The sequence below is a fragment of the Carex rostrata genome, chromosome 17, assembly GCF_964058835.1.
Source record: "Carex rostrata chromosome 17, lpCarRost1.2, whole genome shotgun sequence".
NCBI classification, from domain to species: Eukaryota; Viridiplantae; Streptophyta; class Magnoliopsida; order Poales; family Cyperaceae; genus Carex; species Carex rostrata.
In genome coordinates, this window is record NC_135934.1 from 6,852,447 (window position 1) to 6,872,134 (window position 19,688).

At 34.5% G+C, this 19,688-nt stretch overlaps 2 protein-coding genes across 2 annotated transcripts; one reads left to right on the top strand and one right to left on the bottom strand.

Moving 5' to 3' along the window:
• Positions 1-6,333: 6,333 nt before the first annotated feature.
• On the bottom strand, positions 6,334-7,491 carry LOC144568455 (uncharacterized). Its single transcript, XM_078318812.1, has 2 exons — positions 6,824-7,491; positions 6,334-6,458 (listed from the first exon to the last, which is right to left on the bottom strand). Exons 1-2 carry the CDS (start codon positions 7,449-7,451, stop codon positions 6,415-6,417), a joined length of 672 nt encoding a protein of 223 aa, XP_078174938.1. The 5' UTR covers positions 7,452-7,491; the 3' UTR covers positions 6,334-6,414.
• A 527-nt stretch (positions 7,492-8,018) lies between these two features.
• LOC144568079 (zinc finger protein STAMENLESS 1-like) lies at positions 8,019-18,867 on the top strand. The gene is made up of 6 exons (XM_078318307.1): positions 8,019-8,132; positions 8,435-8,568; positions 16,558-16,667; positions 16,945-17,068; positions 17,168-17,245; positions 17,893-18,867. The coding sequence occupies exons 1-6, from the start codon at positions 8,019-8,021 to the stop codon at positions 18,371-18,373; spliced, it is 1,041 nt and encodes a 346-aa protein (XP_078174433.1). The 3' UTR covers positions 18,374-18,867.
• The last annotated feature ends 821 nt before the right edge of the window (positions 18,868-19,688 follow it).

A 19,688-nucleotide genomic window follows, 5' to 3' on the forward strand; every position in this document is an offset into this window, starting at 1 on the left:
AAATATTTGATGCATTAGATTAAAGATATTGCTACAAAATTTATCGGTTGTAATAGAAATTATTTTTTTCAACCAATTAATTATATTGCAACTAATTAATTGGTTGCCCGCAAAAAATGTATTTGCTACCAAATTAATTGCAATTGCAACAAAAAAATATGTTGCTGAAAATAATTTGCACGTGCTTGACGTTGCCCATGATTTGATTGCATTATATTAATCCACCCCTCAAGTTTTTGTTGCATTTTCATATGAAAAAAATATTTTTAACCATGTCATGAAGTGCTTCATGTAAATGGTTGTTTAATTCATTTTTTGAAAGTACCTTCCAAGCTTTTTTCTTATAACAACTTTTTTAATTCACCGCACATTTATATTCATTTTATTAATTCATGTACCTCTTAAACATTGTTAGCTTGATTTTTTTGCATCACTAGTACTACTTAATATTTTAATCACTTGAAGTGTGTATGTAGTGCTTTTTTAGCACGCAAATAAATGATAAAATCGATTTGTCATGCTTTGACAAATAAATTAATTTTCTCCAACATATATCTCTCTGTTTTTAGGATTTTATATTGAATGGATTCATATAAAAAAAATCACTACAACATTCAGAGCAGAAGAAAGAATTTGAAAATAATAAAATGTTCAGGCACATAAAAAAATAATTTGAAAATAATGTAATTTCCGTATTTAAATATATCAATGGTTCTTAATAGTCCATATTCTTTTTATTTTCTTCGAAGAAAACAGTTTCAAGTGATAGATTAAAAATTTGAAATGTATATAATAAGAGAGACAACCATTTCTTTCATCTTCTCCTACTCGAAGACGGCGAGCATGCGAAGGCCAATTTGATCTCTCATCAATGAACATGTTGGCGTCGTCATAATTTTGTTGAGCAACTGCGGAAGGCCTCCCAACCATTTTTTTAAATTTGCAATTAAACTATGTCAATCTCCATTGAATCTTTATAATAATCATCAATACAATAAAATTAAACCAAATAAGATAAAACTCTTCTACATAAAGTAGCTTGTGTTGTTTGCCATTGTGATTTTTATCTCGGCAATTTTAACCCGTTTGAATTACAAAAATATTTTTTTAAATAAAAAGCTAAACAATAACTTACGTTTTGAAATTGCAATAGAAATTAGAGATCGATTTGCCTGTGATAAATCAATCCAATGATTCTTCTATTTCTTAAATAGAGGAGGATAAGTAATTTTTGGTAATGAATTTCCGTTACTATTTCACTTTTCATTGGGCTTACTTGATTCCGCGCCAAAAAAATTGATCCCGCGCCAAATTATGTACGCTATTGTCTTTTGTTAATATGTCATACGGAGCCCACACCACAAATTCCTTGGTATTTGATATGGTATTGTTTTTTAGAAAGGACAAGCATAATTATTAGCAAAAGTTTAAAGATCAATTAAAACAGCGAAATAATTATTTGACACGGCTCATATATGTCTATTAAAAATCACCACATTTTTTTACAAGATCATAGATTCAAAATGTTATCATGAATCTTGCTTTTTTAAAAAGATATGTAAGTACACTTTGAGTATACTTGATAATTTGACACTTTGAATATATTATGGTTTGTTTCATTCATTTCATACTAGATTTCTTTATTTTTTTAATGCATACATTCAACAAAATATATACGTTCATAAATAAGATATATGTGTGAAAATTAATCTTTTTTATTTAACCTAATTATTAATTTCGGAAAATTACTCTTTTTAAATTAACCTAATTATTAGTATCTGGAAACAACATTAAACCCTCTCATTTGATTGGTTGAGGAGATAACATACTTAATTTATTTTCCTCTCCCACGACATTTTTAGAATATAGAATATACTTAAGGTTAAGGTATGATCAATAATAATATAAAATATTTGCGCCAATATATATTTCCTTTGCTGCTTCGCGCCAAGGTGAATTTTTCTCTGTTTGGAAATAAAATTTTGGGGATACTATGTTTCTATTAGTATGATTATTAAATGATACATACAAGCTAATAGTTTGGTCTCAGAAAATTATGATTCAATGTTAGTAAGGTTAAATTTATTTTTACCGAGTGCATAAATTTAATTTATATAATTGATAATACAATAGTCATACTTTTTTAGGATTTTAAAAAACTATTTAAATTACTTAGTAAACAATAAAATATGAATTATGTCTTATTCAAACTTGATAATACTGACTTATATATTGTGCTACCTATACTTATTAATTTGAGTATGATGAATTCCACATCTGTCTGATTAGTTTTTAGGATTTGTACGAATATTAAAATAGAGACATGAATATTAAAGTAACACTGGATCACATATTATAAAACAAATCGAATGTACGAGCAACTCATCAGACTCAAATTTGAGTTTGTTGATGTCGGATCTAAATTGTTCTCTTACTTACACTTTTTGAGTAAAAATAAGGATCTAGTCCTTATTTGTTTTATTGATCATAAAATGATTTCAACATGAAATAAATTACAAAAACTTAATGTTATTCAACCTAGTTGAATATAAAGAGAACAATTCCCTTACTTATACTTGATGTAGTACATTTATTATATACACTTACAATGTTAAATTGTAAGTTTAAATAAGATGATATGTAGCACCAGATTGCATTTGCAAAAGAGTACTACTGAACAAATTACTAAATGGTTGATAGTCTCTGATAGATTACAAAACCACAAGTAAAATCACCAGACAACCCCTTTTAACAAACTGTATTTTTGTCAGAATTTTCCTTTGTTAGCTAACCACATAAATATTAATCATTATTTTCAAAGGCATTAATTTTTGCCTTCCAATTGGTATGATTATTATGTGAAATAATTCTACCAAATTGTAACCAATAATATAAAGAGTGAACAATAAAGTGCTTGATAATCATTTAATTGAACTTTTTGTATAATTTTATCTACTAAAGCAGAAAAATGCAAACTAGCTAGTCACCAATTAGTTAAATCAAATTACATACTAACCAACACATTGAGTCCATATCATCCGAGGTAACAAAATATTTGTGTTTAGATCCGGACTGTCCGATTAGAATCTGGATCAATGTGACCAAAGGTGGAATACACATGGGGCGCGTTTAATATTAATGCGGACGATCCTGATCTAAACCGAAATATTTTGTTACCTTAGATGATATGAATTCCCAGCACATGGATACTGATCAGAGGAACTAAAGGTTACGGTGATTTCTAAACTGGAAGAAGTTTTCATTGATTTAGGTATGTCTACATATACACACACAATCTTACACTTTAGTCCCTATAACTATTATATTCACACTTTTACCTAAATACCCTTATCTAACTATACAATATTCAACACTCCCCCTCAAGATGATGCATAGATATTGATCATGCTCATCTTGCCTATTACATTGGAGAAGTCCGTGACACTCAACCCTTTTGTGAAGATATCAACGATTTGCTCCTTGGTTCGAACGAAAGGCATACATATAATGCTCTCGTCAAGTTTATCCTTGATAAAGTGTCGGTCAATCTCCACATGTTTAGTTCTATCATGTTGTACTGGGTTGTTTGCTATGTTTATAGCCGCCTTGTTGTCACAGTACAACATTATGGGTTTGTTCTCCAACAACCCCAACTCCGATAACAATCTTCGTAACCACAACCCTTCACTCACACCTTGGGCCATGGCTCTATACTCAGCCTCTGCAGTGGACCTTGCTACCACATTCTGCTTCTTGCTTCGCCAAGAAACCAGATTACCCCCAACAAATGAACAGTAGCCTGAAGTTGACTTCCTATCATCAAGACACCCTGCCCAATCGGCATCTGTATATACTTCAATCCTAGTGTGCCCATTCTTACTGAATAGCACACCTTTTCCTGGACAACTCTTGAGATACCTCAGGATCTGATACACGGCCTCATGATGTGGAACTCTAGGGTCGTGCATATATCTGCTCACTACGCTCACAGCGTATGCAATGTCGGGTCGAGTATGTGCCAAGTAGATTAGTCTGCCTACTAGGCGCTGATACTGTCCTCTATCTACTTGATCACCTATTTCTCCCTTTAGCTTATTATTAGGGTCTATGGGTGTATTGACAGGTCGACACCCAAGCATCCCAGTGTCTCTCAGCAGATCTAGAACATACTTTTGTTGTGAGAGAACTACCCCTTTTGTTGAACGAGCAACCTCAATGCCTAGAAAGTAGCGCAATTCACCCAGGTCTTTCATCTCAAACTCTGTGGCTAAGCTGGCCTTAAGCCTCTTCATCTCAACATGATCATTACCTGTTAATACTATATCATCCACATATACAACCAGAATGCAAATCTTCTCTCCTTTCCTTTGGATGAACATAGTGTGATCAGCACTGCTTTGCTGATAGCCTAGTTTCTTCATTGCCATAGAAAACCTGTCAAACCAGGCTCGTGGTGACTGTTTCAACCCGTACAGGGAGCGCTTCAGACGACACACTTTACCCTTCAGTTGTTCATTGTCAAAACCAGGTGGGATCTCCATATATACCTCTTCCTTTAGGTCACCATGAAGAAATGCATTTTTAACATCCAGCTGACACAAATCCCACCCAAAGTTTACCGCACACGAGATGAGGGTTCTAACAGTATTCATTTTAGCCACTGGAGTAAAGGTCTCCTCATAATCCACACCATATGTCTGTGTGTAGCCCTTCGCCACCAATCTGGCCTTGAATCTGTCCACCTTTCCCTCTGGAGTATATTTTGTCGAGTATACCCACTTGCATCCTACCGTGTTCTTGTTGGACGGTCTAGGGACCATATCCCAGGTGTCATTCTTGACTAATGCTCTCATCTCCTCGAACATTGCCTTCTTCCACTTTGGGTCCTGCATTGCTTTCCTCCAATCACATGGAACAGAGTTAGAGTGTAAGGAGGTTACAAAGGCTTTGTAAGTCGGGGAAAGTGTCTCAAATGAGACATAGTGAGAGATAGGATGTGATGTTGAGGCATCTTCCCCTTTCTTTAGGACAGTTGACCGAGCTCCTTTGCGCAATACAATAGGAAGATCGAGATCAGAGAAAAGAGGAGTACCTGAGGGTAACTCTGAGTTACCTGAAGGTTGTGGTGTGGGCGAGCCGTCGACAGGAGCAAGTAATTGGTATTGACCTTGGACCGGAGGTTGCTCAACGTTCTCATGACGAGGTTTTCGAGTGTAAACCTTGTTGATCTGCCTATTAGGAGGTGGTAGGCTTTGGTTCATGCTTGAGTCCAGATCTGTCTCTGTTGGACTCAGACCGATCATAGGATCTGTCTCTGTTGGACTCAGGCCGATCGTAGTATCATCGGCTATACTCTTGTCAGATTCCTTACTCTCCCCCTCTCGACCAACTCGGTCTGAGGAATGGGTGACGACCACCTCAAGAAGATCATGAAATGGGACTGAAGATGTATTGGATTGTGCATCGGAGAGAGTAAAATAGAGTTCTGTTTCTCGGAATGTCACATCCATGCTTTCCAGCATCCTCTTTTTCACAGGGTCATAACATTTATACCCCTTTTTTCCACTGGAGTACCCAACAAACACACATTTGTGGGCCTTCGCATCAAGTTTACTAATACCTGGAGTTGTGTTATGAACAAAACACATACAACCAAACTTTTTGGGAGGTACCTTAAATGAGGTGGTCCCTGTGAGCATTTCAAGTGGTGTACTGAAGTCCACCGCTCTCAAAGGCATTCTGTTGATCAAATATGTAGCAGTCTGCGCTGCCTCTCCCCAAAGGTACCTCGGAACATTCATGGCAAAGAGAAGGCACCTTGTCACTTCCAAGATGTGCCTGTTCTTCCTTTCTGCAACACCATTTTGTTCAGGTGTATTCACACATGTAGTTTGATGTATAATACCATTACCTCGCAAGAAGTCTTGCATTGCCCTGTTGGTGTATTCTGTGCCATTATATGAGCGTAACACCTTCACTTTGTTCTCAAATTGGGTTTCCACCATCTTGTGAAAAGTCTTGAAACACTCCAAAACTCCCTCTTTACTCTTCAACAGGTACAGCCAAGTCATTCGGCTATAACAATCAATAAAGGTGACAAACCACCTTGAACCAGATAGAGCAGTAATTCTCGAGGGCCCCCAAACATCAGAATGAACAATATCAAAACAAGAAAAACTTCTATTACCAAAAGAGGGATACATTGTTCTTGTGTGCTTAGCAAACTCACACGCATCACATACTAGTTTAGTCTTGCTACACTTAGAGTACAACTTGGGATACAACGTGCCAAGCACAGTAAAAGATATATGCCCTAAACGGCTATGTAGCAAACCCATCTCCAATTCTGGAGTCTCTGCCAAACAGGCTCGTGGATCCAAAACCTCCCCTCCTTGCTTGAGTCGATACAAGCCTTCACTCCTCTTGCCAATACCAATCACTCTTCCTGTCTTCAGCTCCTGCAACACAACATGGGTAGGAGACAGAGAAACAACACAGTTAAGATCATCCACCAGTTGACTAACTGATAGGAGGTTATTGGTGAAGTTAGGAACATGAAAGAACGACGATAGCTGGAGGTCTGGAGTACATGTTACATCCCCAACTCCTGCAATCGAACAAAGTGAGCCATCGGCTGTTTGTACCTTTTCTCTCCCAGACATAGGCTTATAGGTTTTGAACATTGTAGGGTCAGGGGTCATATGCTTAGATGCCCCAGAGTCTACGATCCAGGATCGATCAGGACTAGACTCGGCTATTAGGGCTTTTATAACAGTGCCAACAGGTCTAACTACAGTGGTAAGAAGAGAGGAGAGAGAGTAACCGTCAGCCCCAGATGGAGCAGCAGTAGATGAGGCACTGCTAGCTGGGGTAGTGGACAAAAACCGAGCTGCAAGCTGAGTCACCAGTTGAGTCACCATATCATCAGTGCCTGATCCTGGCGTACTAGTGCTGTCAGCCATATGCGCCTTTTGGTATCCTCCACCACGTCCTGGTCCACGACTTCTACCTTGTCCTCTGCCACGGCCACCATCACGACCTCGACCTCTAGTTGGTCTTCCGTGTAAATCCCAGCAAGTCTCTCGAGTGTGATTCTTCCTGTGGCAGTGATCACAGACTTTGTCACCCTGGGAGGATACTGTGTGTGGCAGGCTGAACATAGCCGAACCCTCCTGTACTGGCAAAGATACCATTGCCTTCCTCCTGCTTTCCTCTTGAACTGCTACTGCAAAGGCATCACGAAGAGCAGGTAGAGGATTCCTCTGCCAGAGACTCTGTCGGATCTGCTCGAACTCAGTGTTAAGGCCAGCAAGGAAGCGAAAGGTCCTTCTTTTCTCCAACCAGTTTGTAAAGGCTAGTGCATCTGCTGAACATGTCATCGCCAAAGGATCAAAGAAATCCATTTGCTCCCACATATTATTAAATTCTGAGAAATACTCAGTCACACCCATTTCTCCCTGTACCAGACTGTCTGACTTAGACTGGAGGTGATAGATCTGCCCATGATTATCCTTTTGAGAATACATCTCTGCTGCTCGATCCCACACCTGTAGAGCAGTGTTCAACATCATAAACTGATTTTGCAGTCTCACCTCCATCGAATTCACCAGCCACGACATAACTTGCCCATCGTCTGCCTCCCACTTTTGAAATTCAGCTTTTTCCTCTAACTTCTCGTCTCCCACAGCTACGGGTTTCTTTGATGTACCGGTAACATATCCGGTTAGTCTCTGACCCTTTAGGTGCATAAGAATTTGTCTTGACCACAACAGATAATTCTCAGCCCCATTCAATCTCACTGAGATGACTTGAGACGATTTAGTGAAGCTCCTGTCCTCTGCCATTTTTTTTTTCTTTTTAATTTTTTAAATAAATAAATAGAAAAACAACGATCAGTTGCTTAAATCCAGTTTATAACGGGATCAAATAACGAATCGTAAACACAGAGAGAGAGAGAGAGAGCAAGATCGCCCGATAGAGAGAGAGAGCAAGATCGGAAGACACTGGCGCGAGATCTGATGGAGGCGGCGCGCGATCTGGCGGCAGCGTGCTCGACCACAGCGATGGTGCTACGACCACGGTGCTGCGATGGCGATGGTGCTGCGGACTTCTCTGGCGAACGCACAACAGAGGTAGACGGCTCAGACGGCTCGGACGGCACACGCAGCGGAGACCCGCTCTGATACCATAAAGGTTACAGTGATTTCTAAACTGGAAGAAGTTTTCATTGATTTAGGTATGTCTACATATACACACACAATCTTACACTTTAGTCCCTATAACTATTATATTCACACTTTTACCTAAATACCATTATCTAACTATACAATATTCAACAGGAACACAACCACACGGTGTTATACATTCCTCTAGCTACATAATTAAGCCACAACTACTTCGATACAATAAGTTTCCATTTTGATATACGAGATAGGTTCAGACATTAATGGAGGAATCAGTACATACAGGTCAGACAAAGAAAGAAGGAAAGAAAGAAAGAAGAAAGAAGAAAGAAAGGCACTGTCTTCCACTGACAGATATGGCATCGTTCTGTGCTTCACAGTTCAGGCAATGCGAAGCATAGATAAATTATCAAGTCTAGCTGATCATCAACAAGGATCGATCGAGTGCATCATATATAATATTTACCTTGACCATGATACGACCATTATTATTTTTCTTTTTGTTTTTTTGTTGTTCACAACAGTGCGTTGAGAGATTTTATCTTGCACCTTTTCCTCAAAAAGAAAAAAGAAAGAAAAATATCACCTGTCCTTTCTTTGTCCCTAGCATTGCCGGGTGTTTGTCAAGCCGCTGTCGGCCTGCATCCTCTCTCTCTCTAAAATAAATTAAGTTCTTAGTCAATTTGCATTCATCAAGGTCTTCTTGACAAAGTATAACTAATTTTGGTAATAAACATATTATGTTAATTGGTATATTCACATAATAATATAAATTACTATTCGGAGAAGCTGAAAACCTTGTTGCTACCAATTACCAACGTTGAAAGGTTAGCGTATTATACTACAGTAATGAAATTTGTCTCCAAAACTATCCTCCAGTAATGGAGTCGTCCAGTCCAATAACATATATTATACAAACTCAACAAAATTGTTCATTGGTTTTCCTTAGATATGTTAAAAATCAGAAAAAACAATGTTTTTAGAAATCCATAAAAAATAGTAAACAAATTCCCAACAATGTAAAATTTAGTCCCCCATAAACATTTTAATATGGAGAACATGTTGACCACTTTAAATCAACTATTGAACTTTAAAAACCACAAAAACAAATTGATAACACAAAAGCACAGAAACTACCATTTTGATCTTAGCTAACCTCTATATATAGAGAGAGAGAAACAGTTGGGCTATAACGAGTTGCGAAGTAAGGATCTTGTTTTACTTAATTCACACTCATATTTTTTTATATTTGGGATTTCAAAGAAATGATCTAAACTGCTTAACATGATCTCCATATTGAAATGTGCTAGGAGACCAAATTTTACTTTTTTTGAAAATTGTTTACAATTTTTTTAGAATATTTCAAAATCATTGTTTTTTATGGTCCAGAATGCATCCAAAAACAATGGTTTCTACCTATCTAAAAAATTAGTAATAAATTTCCAAAAAATGTAAAATTTAGTCTCCAAGAACATTTCAATATGTATATCATATTGAGCGGTTCGAATCAACTGTTTGGTCTTTAAAAACAGATATATGAGCATGAAAACAAGATCCTTACTTTGCAACTCACCATAGCCTCTCTTTCTCTCTCTCTCTCTCTCTCTCTCTCTCTCTCTTTCTCTCTTTATCTATATATATATACGAGGAGGGATCCACTTACAACATTTATAAATTACAACATCTTACAACAATTCGGTTTTGTGATTTTAAAAGTCCAAACAGTCGATCCAAACCGTTCAACATGATATCTATATTAAAATATGGTTAGAGATAAAATTTTACATTTTTTAAAATTTTTTTTACAATTTATTAAGTATTTTACAAAACTGTTGTTTTTTAGTGTCCAAAATTGTTTAAAAACAGTATTTTTGTAAAATACTTAATAAATTGTAAAAAAATTCAACAAAAATGTAAAATTTTATGTCCAACCATATTTTAATATAGATATCACGTTGAATGGTTTGGATCGACCATATGGACTTTTAAAATCGCAAAACCGAATTGTTGTAAGATGTTGTAACTTATAAATGTTGTAAGTGGATCCCTCACACACACACACACACACACACATATATATATATACGAGGAGGGATCCAATTACACCATTTTATGGTGACACATCTTGACACCATAATTTTATAAGACATTTTTGTGATTTCAAAATCCAAATAGTCGATTTGAACCATTCAATGTGATGTTCATATTAAAATATGCTTGGGGACCAAATTTTACATTTTTTAGAAATTTATTACTATTTATTGAGAATTTTTTAAAATTGCTGCTTTTCAATGGTCCAAAATTGCCTAAAAACAACAATTTTGTATACATATTAATAAATACTAAAAAAAATTCAAAAAATGTAAAATTTGGTCTCCAAGCACATTTTAATATCGAGATCACGTTGAACGGTTTGGATCGGTGTCAAGATATGTCACCATAAATTGGTGTAATTGGATCCCTCCTCTCTCTCTCTCTCTCTATATATATATATATATATGAGTTAGGCTGGGGTGCTATGGATAGCATAGAGGCCTCTATGCTATGGCTCAATATTCGAGTTTTCAAAATCCAAACGGTCGATCCGAACCGTTCATCTTATTCTCCATATTAATATCTGCTTGGAGACCAAATTTTACATTTTTCTGAATTTTTTTACTATTTATTAAGTATTTTACAAAATTGTTGATCCAACGGTGGCTGCACAAAATAGTAAAACCGTTGGATTAGCGATTTTCAAAGTGGCTTAATAAATAGTACAAAAAATTTATAAAATTATAAAATTTGGTCTCCAAGCAGATATTAATATGGAGAATAAGATGAACGGTTCGGATCGACCGTTTGGATTTTAAAAACTTGAATATTGAGCCGTAGCACGGGAGGCCACTATGCTATCCATAGCACCCCAGCCTAACTCTATATATATATATATATTAGTTGGGCTACGGTGAGTTGCGAAGTAAAGCGACTATTTTACTTCACGCTCATATTTTGTGATTTTGAAGTTCAAAACTTCGATCCGAACCACTCAACATGATCTCCATATTGAAATGTGCTTGGAGACCAAATTTTACATTTTTTGGAATTTTTTTACTATTTATTAAGCCACTTTGAAAATCGCCGATCTAGCGGTCCAGAAATTTTTACTGTTCACCCAGATTTTCAAAGTGGCTTAATAAATAGTAAAAAATTCCAAAAAATGTAAAATTTAGTTTCCAAACATATTTTATTATATATTAAACATTTAACGGTTTGGATCGGCTATTTGAACTTTGAAAATAAAGATATTGCGTGAAGTAAAAACGTGTTTTACTTTGCAACTCACCGTAGCCTTACTCTCTCTCTCTCTCTCTCTCTCTCTTTATATATATATATATGTATGTATGTATGTATATATGTATATATATATAGAGTTGGGCTACGGTGAGTTGCAAAGTAAAGTGACTATTTTACTTTACGCTCATATTTTACAATTTTAAAGTTCAAAATATCGATCCGAACCGTTCAACATGATCTCCATATTGAAATGTGCTTGGAGACCAAATTTTATATTTTTTGGAATTTTTTTACTATTTATTAAGCCACTTTGAAAATCGCCGATCTAGTGGTCCAAATTTTTTTACTGTTTTTATTGTTTACCCGGATTTTCAGATTTTTAAATTGGCTTAATAAATAGTAAAAAAATTCCAAAAAATGTAAAATTTAGTTTCCAAGCATATTTTAATATACATTAGACATCTAACGGTTTGGATCGGCCATTTGAACTTAAAAAATGAAAATATTGCGTGAAGTAAAAACATGTTTTACTTCGCAACTCACCGTAGCCTTTCTCTCTCTCTATATATATATATATATCTGTATATATGTATATATGTATATATGTATGTATGTATGTATGTTACTTCCCTCAATATATTATATAACTATTCAGTTCATTGCAACATGGTTATTATAATAACAGTAATTCGATCTAGCTTGCCTTCAATTTTTAGGGTACATATATTTATAAAAGATTATTAAATATAAAATTCTAAATTGTAGATATAATTCTCAATTATTATATATGTTCGGATGTGTATTATTTTTTAGTTGACTTAGAATTTTAATTTATTGGTCATTCATCATAAAGCCATTAAAACTTTACTGTTAAAATTTTAAATTGTTTGATTGATGGCTAAACATTTTTAAACACATATAATATAATTTCTATTTAAGAAATAAAATACATTATAATTACTAGTAATCGTGCCCGTGCACAGCAACGGGAGCAAATTATGTAGTAGAAAACATTAAGCTCCTTAATAAGAAGCAGAGATAATTTAAATCAAATTTGTAGAGAAAAATAGTTAAATACTATATTTATCTACAAGATAACATATGTGAACTCTAGTGTAGTGGTAAAAAATTTGGCACCAACAGAACCCAACTGGGTTCGAATCCCGCCTTCAGCAGAAAAAAAGAAAAAGGGTGCGCGGTGCACATGCTCAGTCTGCAGGTGCCATGCCTGGTTCAGAGGTGCGGTCCACGGGTGCGGCGCGCGGTCTACGGGATCATATGCGGCGCAGCACTGGGATCATATGCGGCGCGGCCAATGCATACTTAAGTGTTGAAGCTCATAATTTCAAAAATTCATCTATGTGCGATCTGAAAATTCAACGGCTGATAATCATTCCGAAAAAAATAGTAAATCAGGACCCTTGCATAATCTAGACATTAAGCTCCTTAATAAGGAGGAGAGATAATTGTAACTTTTTAGTTTAAATAATATTTTTCAAATTTATGTACAATAAAAGTTGGATGTATTATAAACGTTAGATCGATGTATGTTAACAAGAATTATAGTTACCCGTTATCTATATAATATAAGGCAAAGGCTTCTATGGACATAAGGACCTATTTGTAAAATGAACATATTTTTATTTTCAAAGTTCAAACAGTCGATCCGAACCGTTCATCTTGTTCTCCATATTAATATGTCCTTGGAGACCAAATTTTATATTTTTCTGAATTTGTTTACTATTTATTAAAATGGGTACAAAATTCAATGGTCTGAATTTGATATTTTTTGTACCCATCTTAATAAATGGTAAAAAAATTCAGAAAAATATAAAATTTGGTCTCTAAGCACATATTAATATGGAGAACAAGATGAACGGTTCGGATCGACTGTTTGAACTTTCAAAATAAAAATATGTTCATTTTACAAATAGGTCCTTATGTCCATAGAAGCATCACTCATAATATAAGGATGCACTTAGTGATAAAAAGTTTCATGTCAGCTAGCAGAGCAGAAGTAAAAAAAAAAAAAAGGTAATTAAAAAGATATATAATTATATAAATCGGAGATTTAGCACGAGTCTCGTCTTTTTTATAGAGTGATGCATGTTCGACTCTTGCAAAAAGCAACTAATTAAAAAAAAAAAATAGATGTCGGAATTAATTAACAAAACTCCTTATTAATTTCACACAAACAGAAAAGGAAATTAACGATTGTAAACTTTACTTTAGATGCAAATACTTATAAATTTTGCATATTAATACGCCTTATATTTTAATATACATTTTAATTAATGAGCCCTGGAATCATTTTACCATTTTTCTTTTTAATTCACCTGGTCAAAATCGAACTGTTAAGTGTAAAACTTCTTCTAGATGTTATGGAAATGGGAATTTCATATTAGACCAAAATGGACTATATTTGGCCCTGAGACATTAATTAATCACTACGCCCAAATTATGTACTTTCCAGTGCAGCATAACATACGCATCCACATTTTTTTAGCAAGATATTGTGATTTCTAATGGACCCATATATATATGCAGAGATCCAGTAAGTCGGTGGGTCAGTAATTTGATTTGGACACAGAGATTTTGTAGATGGACAGCTAATGTGAACTCTACAGAGATTTGGATCTAGTCCACATGCCCACAGGACACACACCATTAGTGTGCATCATGCATGCATGCATGCATGATGGAGGATATATACATGCCATGATGGAGGATATATACATGCCATGATGTAGACTTGAAGTTTGGCATGTCAATGTATAACATGGTGTCTCAAATATTCAAACAGGCAACCTTCCAAACCAAATATTAATTACCGTATCAGTTTTCTCATCACTGCCACTGTCCCAGATAGCTCACAAGAGCAAGATCTATTTTTTTTTTTGACCCTGACCCATTTTCAGCTTTCATTGCTTCCTCTCCAGTTAAACAGAGCAGGAGATGTCCTTGCATCCAAATACTTCATACTTGGTTACATAGTGAAAATTGTAAAAAGTTCTTAACAATGATCTAGAGGGAAATTAGAATGTTCTTAAGCTTATATACATACCAAGTCTCTTGATCAGCTTAATTCCAATATTTATCATATTGACTTTAGACAACAAATTAAACCATTGAAACCAATCTACTTCATAAGTACATTAATTTGCATGCAAAATCTATAAATGTTCGAATTAATTTAATACATATAAATCAAGTGGTAAAAAAAGGATGAAAAATGAATGCATTAAGATTAGCTTATAGATATTTTTTTTGCCCTCTTGACTTTATACTAATTAATTCAAAAATTATAAATTTTGCAAACATAAACGTATCACTTGTGAAATAGATGGTTTCAGCGGTTTGGAATTTTAATTGTTTGAAGTCAATACGATAGATTTTGGAGGTAATATCACCAGGAACTTGATGAGTTTAAGAACACCCTAGTTCTTGATCAGTATCATGTTTGTTAACCACTTTTGACGGACATAAAAATATATATGTATATCATGATTAAGTGAGTTTAATTGTATATAGTACATTAATATTTAAAATGTATTCCTGTCCTGCTAAAAAGGCATAGAGGCATAGAGATTACTGATGAATTACATATGCATTAGTATTCAAGAAGTAAATTTTAGCAACATTACAATTTTAGGCAATTAATTCATGGAACGAGGAGTGTGCTTGATATATATATATGATTTGGGCTTCTTGGTGGTGTGGATTTGGGGTGTACTTTTAAACCGATGGATCAACTCTAACACGATGATCGTCTCTATGGAAGCTTAATTAAATATGCTAATCTAGTTTATAATTTAATTAAGTTGTTAGCTCTTAGGTGTTTGATCACTACCCTACCATCCTATAAATATATTGCACGTACACTTCCCATGTAATTATATTTCATTATGTACCACATCTATACCTGTATACCTGATCTGTTCAGAATCTATATATCCATGTCTTTTATCTTCCTTTTAAACTAGAAGCTAGGTGGTCTTTACCTACTCTTCTTGTTACTAAAAAAAAAAAAAAAAAAATACTAAATTAAAGACGAGAAGAGACAATAGTGAATATTATTATTATATCTCCGTATTTAGTGACAAGCTCAGAAGAACCTGTCAATATTCTTTCACAATTATATTACTATAAGATAACATTTGTTCTAAATTTGCTTTCACGATTAATAAACACAAGGCACCATACTCACCCTCATTAAAATATTACGACTCCGTATAATTGCATATATATGCTATGAACTGACAACATCTTAGATAGCGCCGGGGACTCTTTAATGATCGAATCCATGATATCTCTGATTACAATTGTATTAATTAACCCATAAAATCAACTTGACATGAAACAGATGGATTTTGACAGATTCTGTAGTTTACATGAATCAAAGTTACGGATAGAAAGCTTACACAAGATAAGAAGGCCAAAAAGGAGCACACACAAGGTAACCTATACTCAGTCTATATAGCTACTAGTTTGTCTGGAGCCCCCGTTTAAATCTGTCGCTAGTTGTAATTCGCAATATCCGAAATAATAGATCCTACCTAGCTAGCAATGTGTGATAGGTAGCGGTGCAACACAGACTAGGGTTCAGAGAGATAGAGAGAGAGAGAGAGAGAGGTAGCTTAAAGATCTCCAACTTGCACCCTCAGATGCCTCATTGTTTAAACATCACGAAAACCAATTATCATCTACTTTGTCACAGAAGATAGATAGAATTAAAGAGAGGGAAGAGAGAGAAAGGGACGGCTGTGTGCAGAGGAAAACTGGGAGAAGGTCTCTCTCTCTAAAAGTGGACACATGAATATGAAGTGACACGCTTTAAAAACAGACTACCCAAACTGCAGTCTTTGCCTTTTACGCAATTCTCATCAGGTCTATAAAGCTCCCTCTTATCACTTTCTCTTCATCTTCTATCTGTTACTTCACAGCTTCATCATGTAATATCTTCTTCTCCTATCTCAAACTCATCCATTAATTACTTGCTTTTCTCATAATGTTATTTGTTGTAGTTTCTGATGTTGTCTTATTATAATGAATTTTTATATGTTTGTTGATTTTCTAATTTGTTTTATTCATTTTGAAGGAGGCCAGAAGGAAGTCCCTTAGATCTTAACAATTTACCAGAGGAATATGGGAAGCAGGCTTTGGAGGAGAGTTCAACAACCACTGCAGCTTCAACCGATACAACTACTAGTATGAAAGAACCCTAATTTCTCTTGAAATTAATTACAAAGTTTCAGTACCATGCATGTTTGTTCATCTTTTCATGATTTCATCCAGCAAGTAATAGTTTCCCCAAAGATTTTAATGAGTTTTATCTTTACTTTATATCATGTATATATGGGTTATGTAAATACAAGTTCCTAATGATAATTAACAAAAAGGAACCGAATCAAGTCATTAATTAGTCTTTCTATTTGTATGGTGTTTGCGAGGTTAACCTGATTTCTTGTGGGCCAATTGTTTTTAGGGTTTAAAAGGAAAAGCGGAGGAAAAGATGACAATGCAAAGGTGTATGAGTGTCGATTTTGCTCACTGAAGTTTTGCAAATCTCAAGCTTTAGGAGGACATATGAACCGGCATAGGCAAGGCAAGTTTATGAATTCCATTGTTCACAAACCTTTACATTTTTGGTCTTTGTTTTCCAGCAATTATTGTAGAATTTCATTAATTTGTCTTCTTTTTTCAGAGAGAGAGACAGAGACCCTTAATCGTGCTCGGCAACTTGTGTTTGGCAATGAAACCCTAGGAGTGTCAGGAAACCACATGAGGTACTTGACTATTTTGTATACTCCAACCCAAGTGCACAATTAGTGTCCTTTGCAAATTTCATCTTTGGTGGTTTTTTTTTTGTGATTTCATATTATGTTTTGCTTTCTTCTGTGGAAAACTGATGTCTTTGTAAAAAAATTAAGCCTTTTAAAAAAAAAAATTATCGATCCATCACCCAAGAATATAATGCCGATGAATGATTGATCCAACTTCATTCACCTTTCACAACAACTAACAAATTTTCAATCACAAAAGAACAACCGCTAACGAGTATTTTCATTAGTTGCAAGAATATAATTTTAACGCACCTTTGACTCATTTTTCTTCTTCTTTGCACTTCCCTTTTTGTTTTTTACACCACACAAGATATCCCTAGACAACTCGAGGATAAACAAACTTCTTGGCCCTATGCCTGCGAAATCTCTATATATGTTTTCTTTGTATATAGGAAGCAATATTTTACATGAATAAACGCTTTAACTTCTTAATATTTTTACAATATTTCAATTAACAATCTGTTTGATATATTTTAAAATTAGCTCAAACAAATAATTATCTTTTATTAACTTAAATTTTAAAGTTCACCTGAACATAATACTCCTGAAATTATATTGCTCACTCTTCTTTGCCATTTTTTCTTTTTCAGTGTAAGAGATGGTACTCTTGGAGGCATGCAATCTATACCAATTAGCAGTTTCTCGCATCTGTCGGCTGTGGGAGGTGGTGGTGGGGCTAACGGAGACCACTGCATATCGTTCAGGCCGGTGCATGCAAGACTTCAACAACAAACAATGCACCCGTCACAATTGCAACCATATCTATATTCTTCAAATTCATCTACTCTCAATTCCACGCCTTATTCGACGAGCTATCCATCTCAGCCTCATGGTTTATCAAGTGATTGTTTCTTGGGCCATGTTATTCCCCGAGCTGCTCAAAGCCAACCAGCAAACCGAAGCTATGGCAATACAAATTCAAGTTTTGCTTGTTATGGGAACCCGATCATGCATAGCTTCACGGCAGATGGTGTTCGCGCACCATCGTTGGTAAGGGAAACAAATTCAGGGATTCAACTTGGTAACGTTAATTGCGGGTGTAACTATGGACATGAGGCTCACAAGTGCTAGCACAATTTGGGTTATTTTTTTCCTGAAAAAGAAAAGAAGAGATTTTGATCCTACTCCGGAGAAATTAATGGACCCCTTAAATTGAAACCTTTCCTTGAAATCCTTGAATTTGATCTTAATTTGTTATTATTTATGGTCTCCATATATGTGGGAAGAGATTATTTAGAGATCATCATGACTTTTCTATGCTTAGGAAAGTATTTAATTTGTCTCGGAGAGAACAACTGTAGAATAGTTTTGATCCTTATGAAGCTGTCGTAATTATGATCCTGGTAAGACACAAGCAGTACTGCTTTAAATGTAGTTATAGAGTTGACTTTTGGATCTACAATTGATCTTTTAGTTGTTTAGATGTGACTCACTCATGTATTAATTATTATGACTTTCACTTGTCCTTTCCTCTTGCCATGCCTTTTGCTTTGATGGGACTAATTTTGTATTGCATATGCAGTCCTATATCTTTTGGTTATTAATATATTGTTACTATTATTACAGCATTATTGTTCTGACTTCACTAACATTGGAAGCCGACATTTTTATTTTTACCCCATTAAAAAATTAGTTTAATAATAATAACCAAAGTTTAACAAAAATTTTAAAAATACCCCACCCGTGGAGTTTTTCCACGGGAGGAATTTTTATTCCATTTTTTTTTTTTATAAAACAGAAATTTGTTTTTATTTTTATTTTTTGTATTAAAATATTAGAAATGTTGGATATATTTCTTTGAAAATAGATGGAATACAATATAATTTAATTTATTAGAAAGACTGTAACAAATAACTCGGATCAATATTTTTCAGGCCGGATTTTTCGCGGCTGTAAGAAAAATTAATATATTTCTTTATGTGTTATTGGAAAAAAATAAAAATGCTTAGATTCTAAGTTATTGATCCCGGTTCAAAAGTCACTTCTATGTAATCTAGAAAATATTGTGATCCTTCTAGGACATTTAATTTATGAAAAGTTGTATCTATTTTTGAAAAAAAAACAAAAACTTTAAGTTATTTAATAATTATTATTAAAAAAGAATTCTCAATACAACTTTTTATAAATTAAATGTCCTAGAAGCATCACAATATTTTCTATATTACATAGAAGTAACTTTTGAACCGGGATCAATAACTCAGAATCTAAGCATTTTTATTTTTTTTCCAATAACACATAAATAAATATATTAATTTTTCTTACAGCCGCGAAAAATCCGGCCTGAAAAATATTGATCCAGGTTATTTGTTAGTCTTTCTAATAAATTAAATTATATTGTATTCCATCTATTTTCAAAGAAATATATCCAACATTTCTAATATTTTAA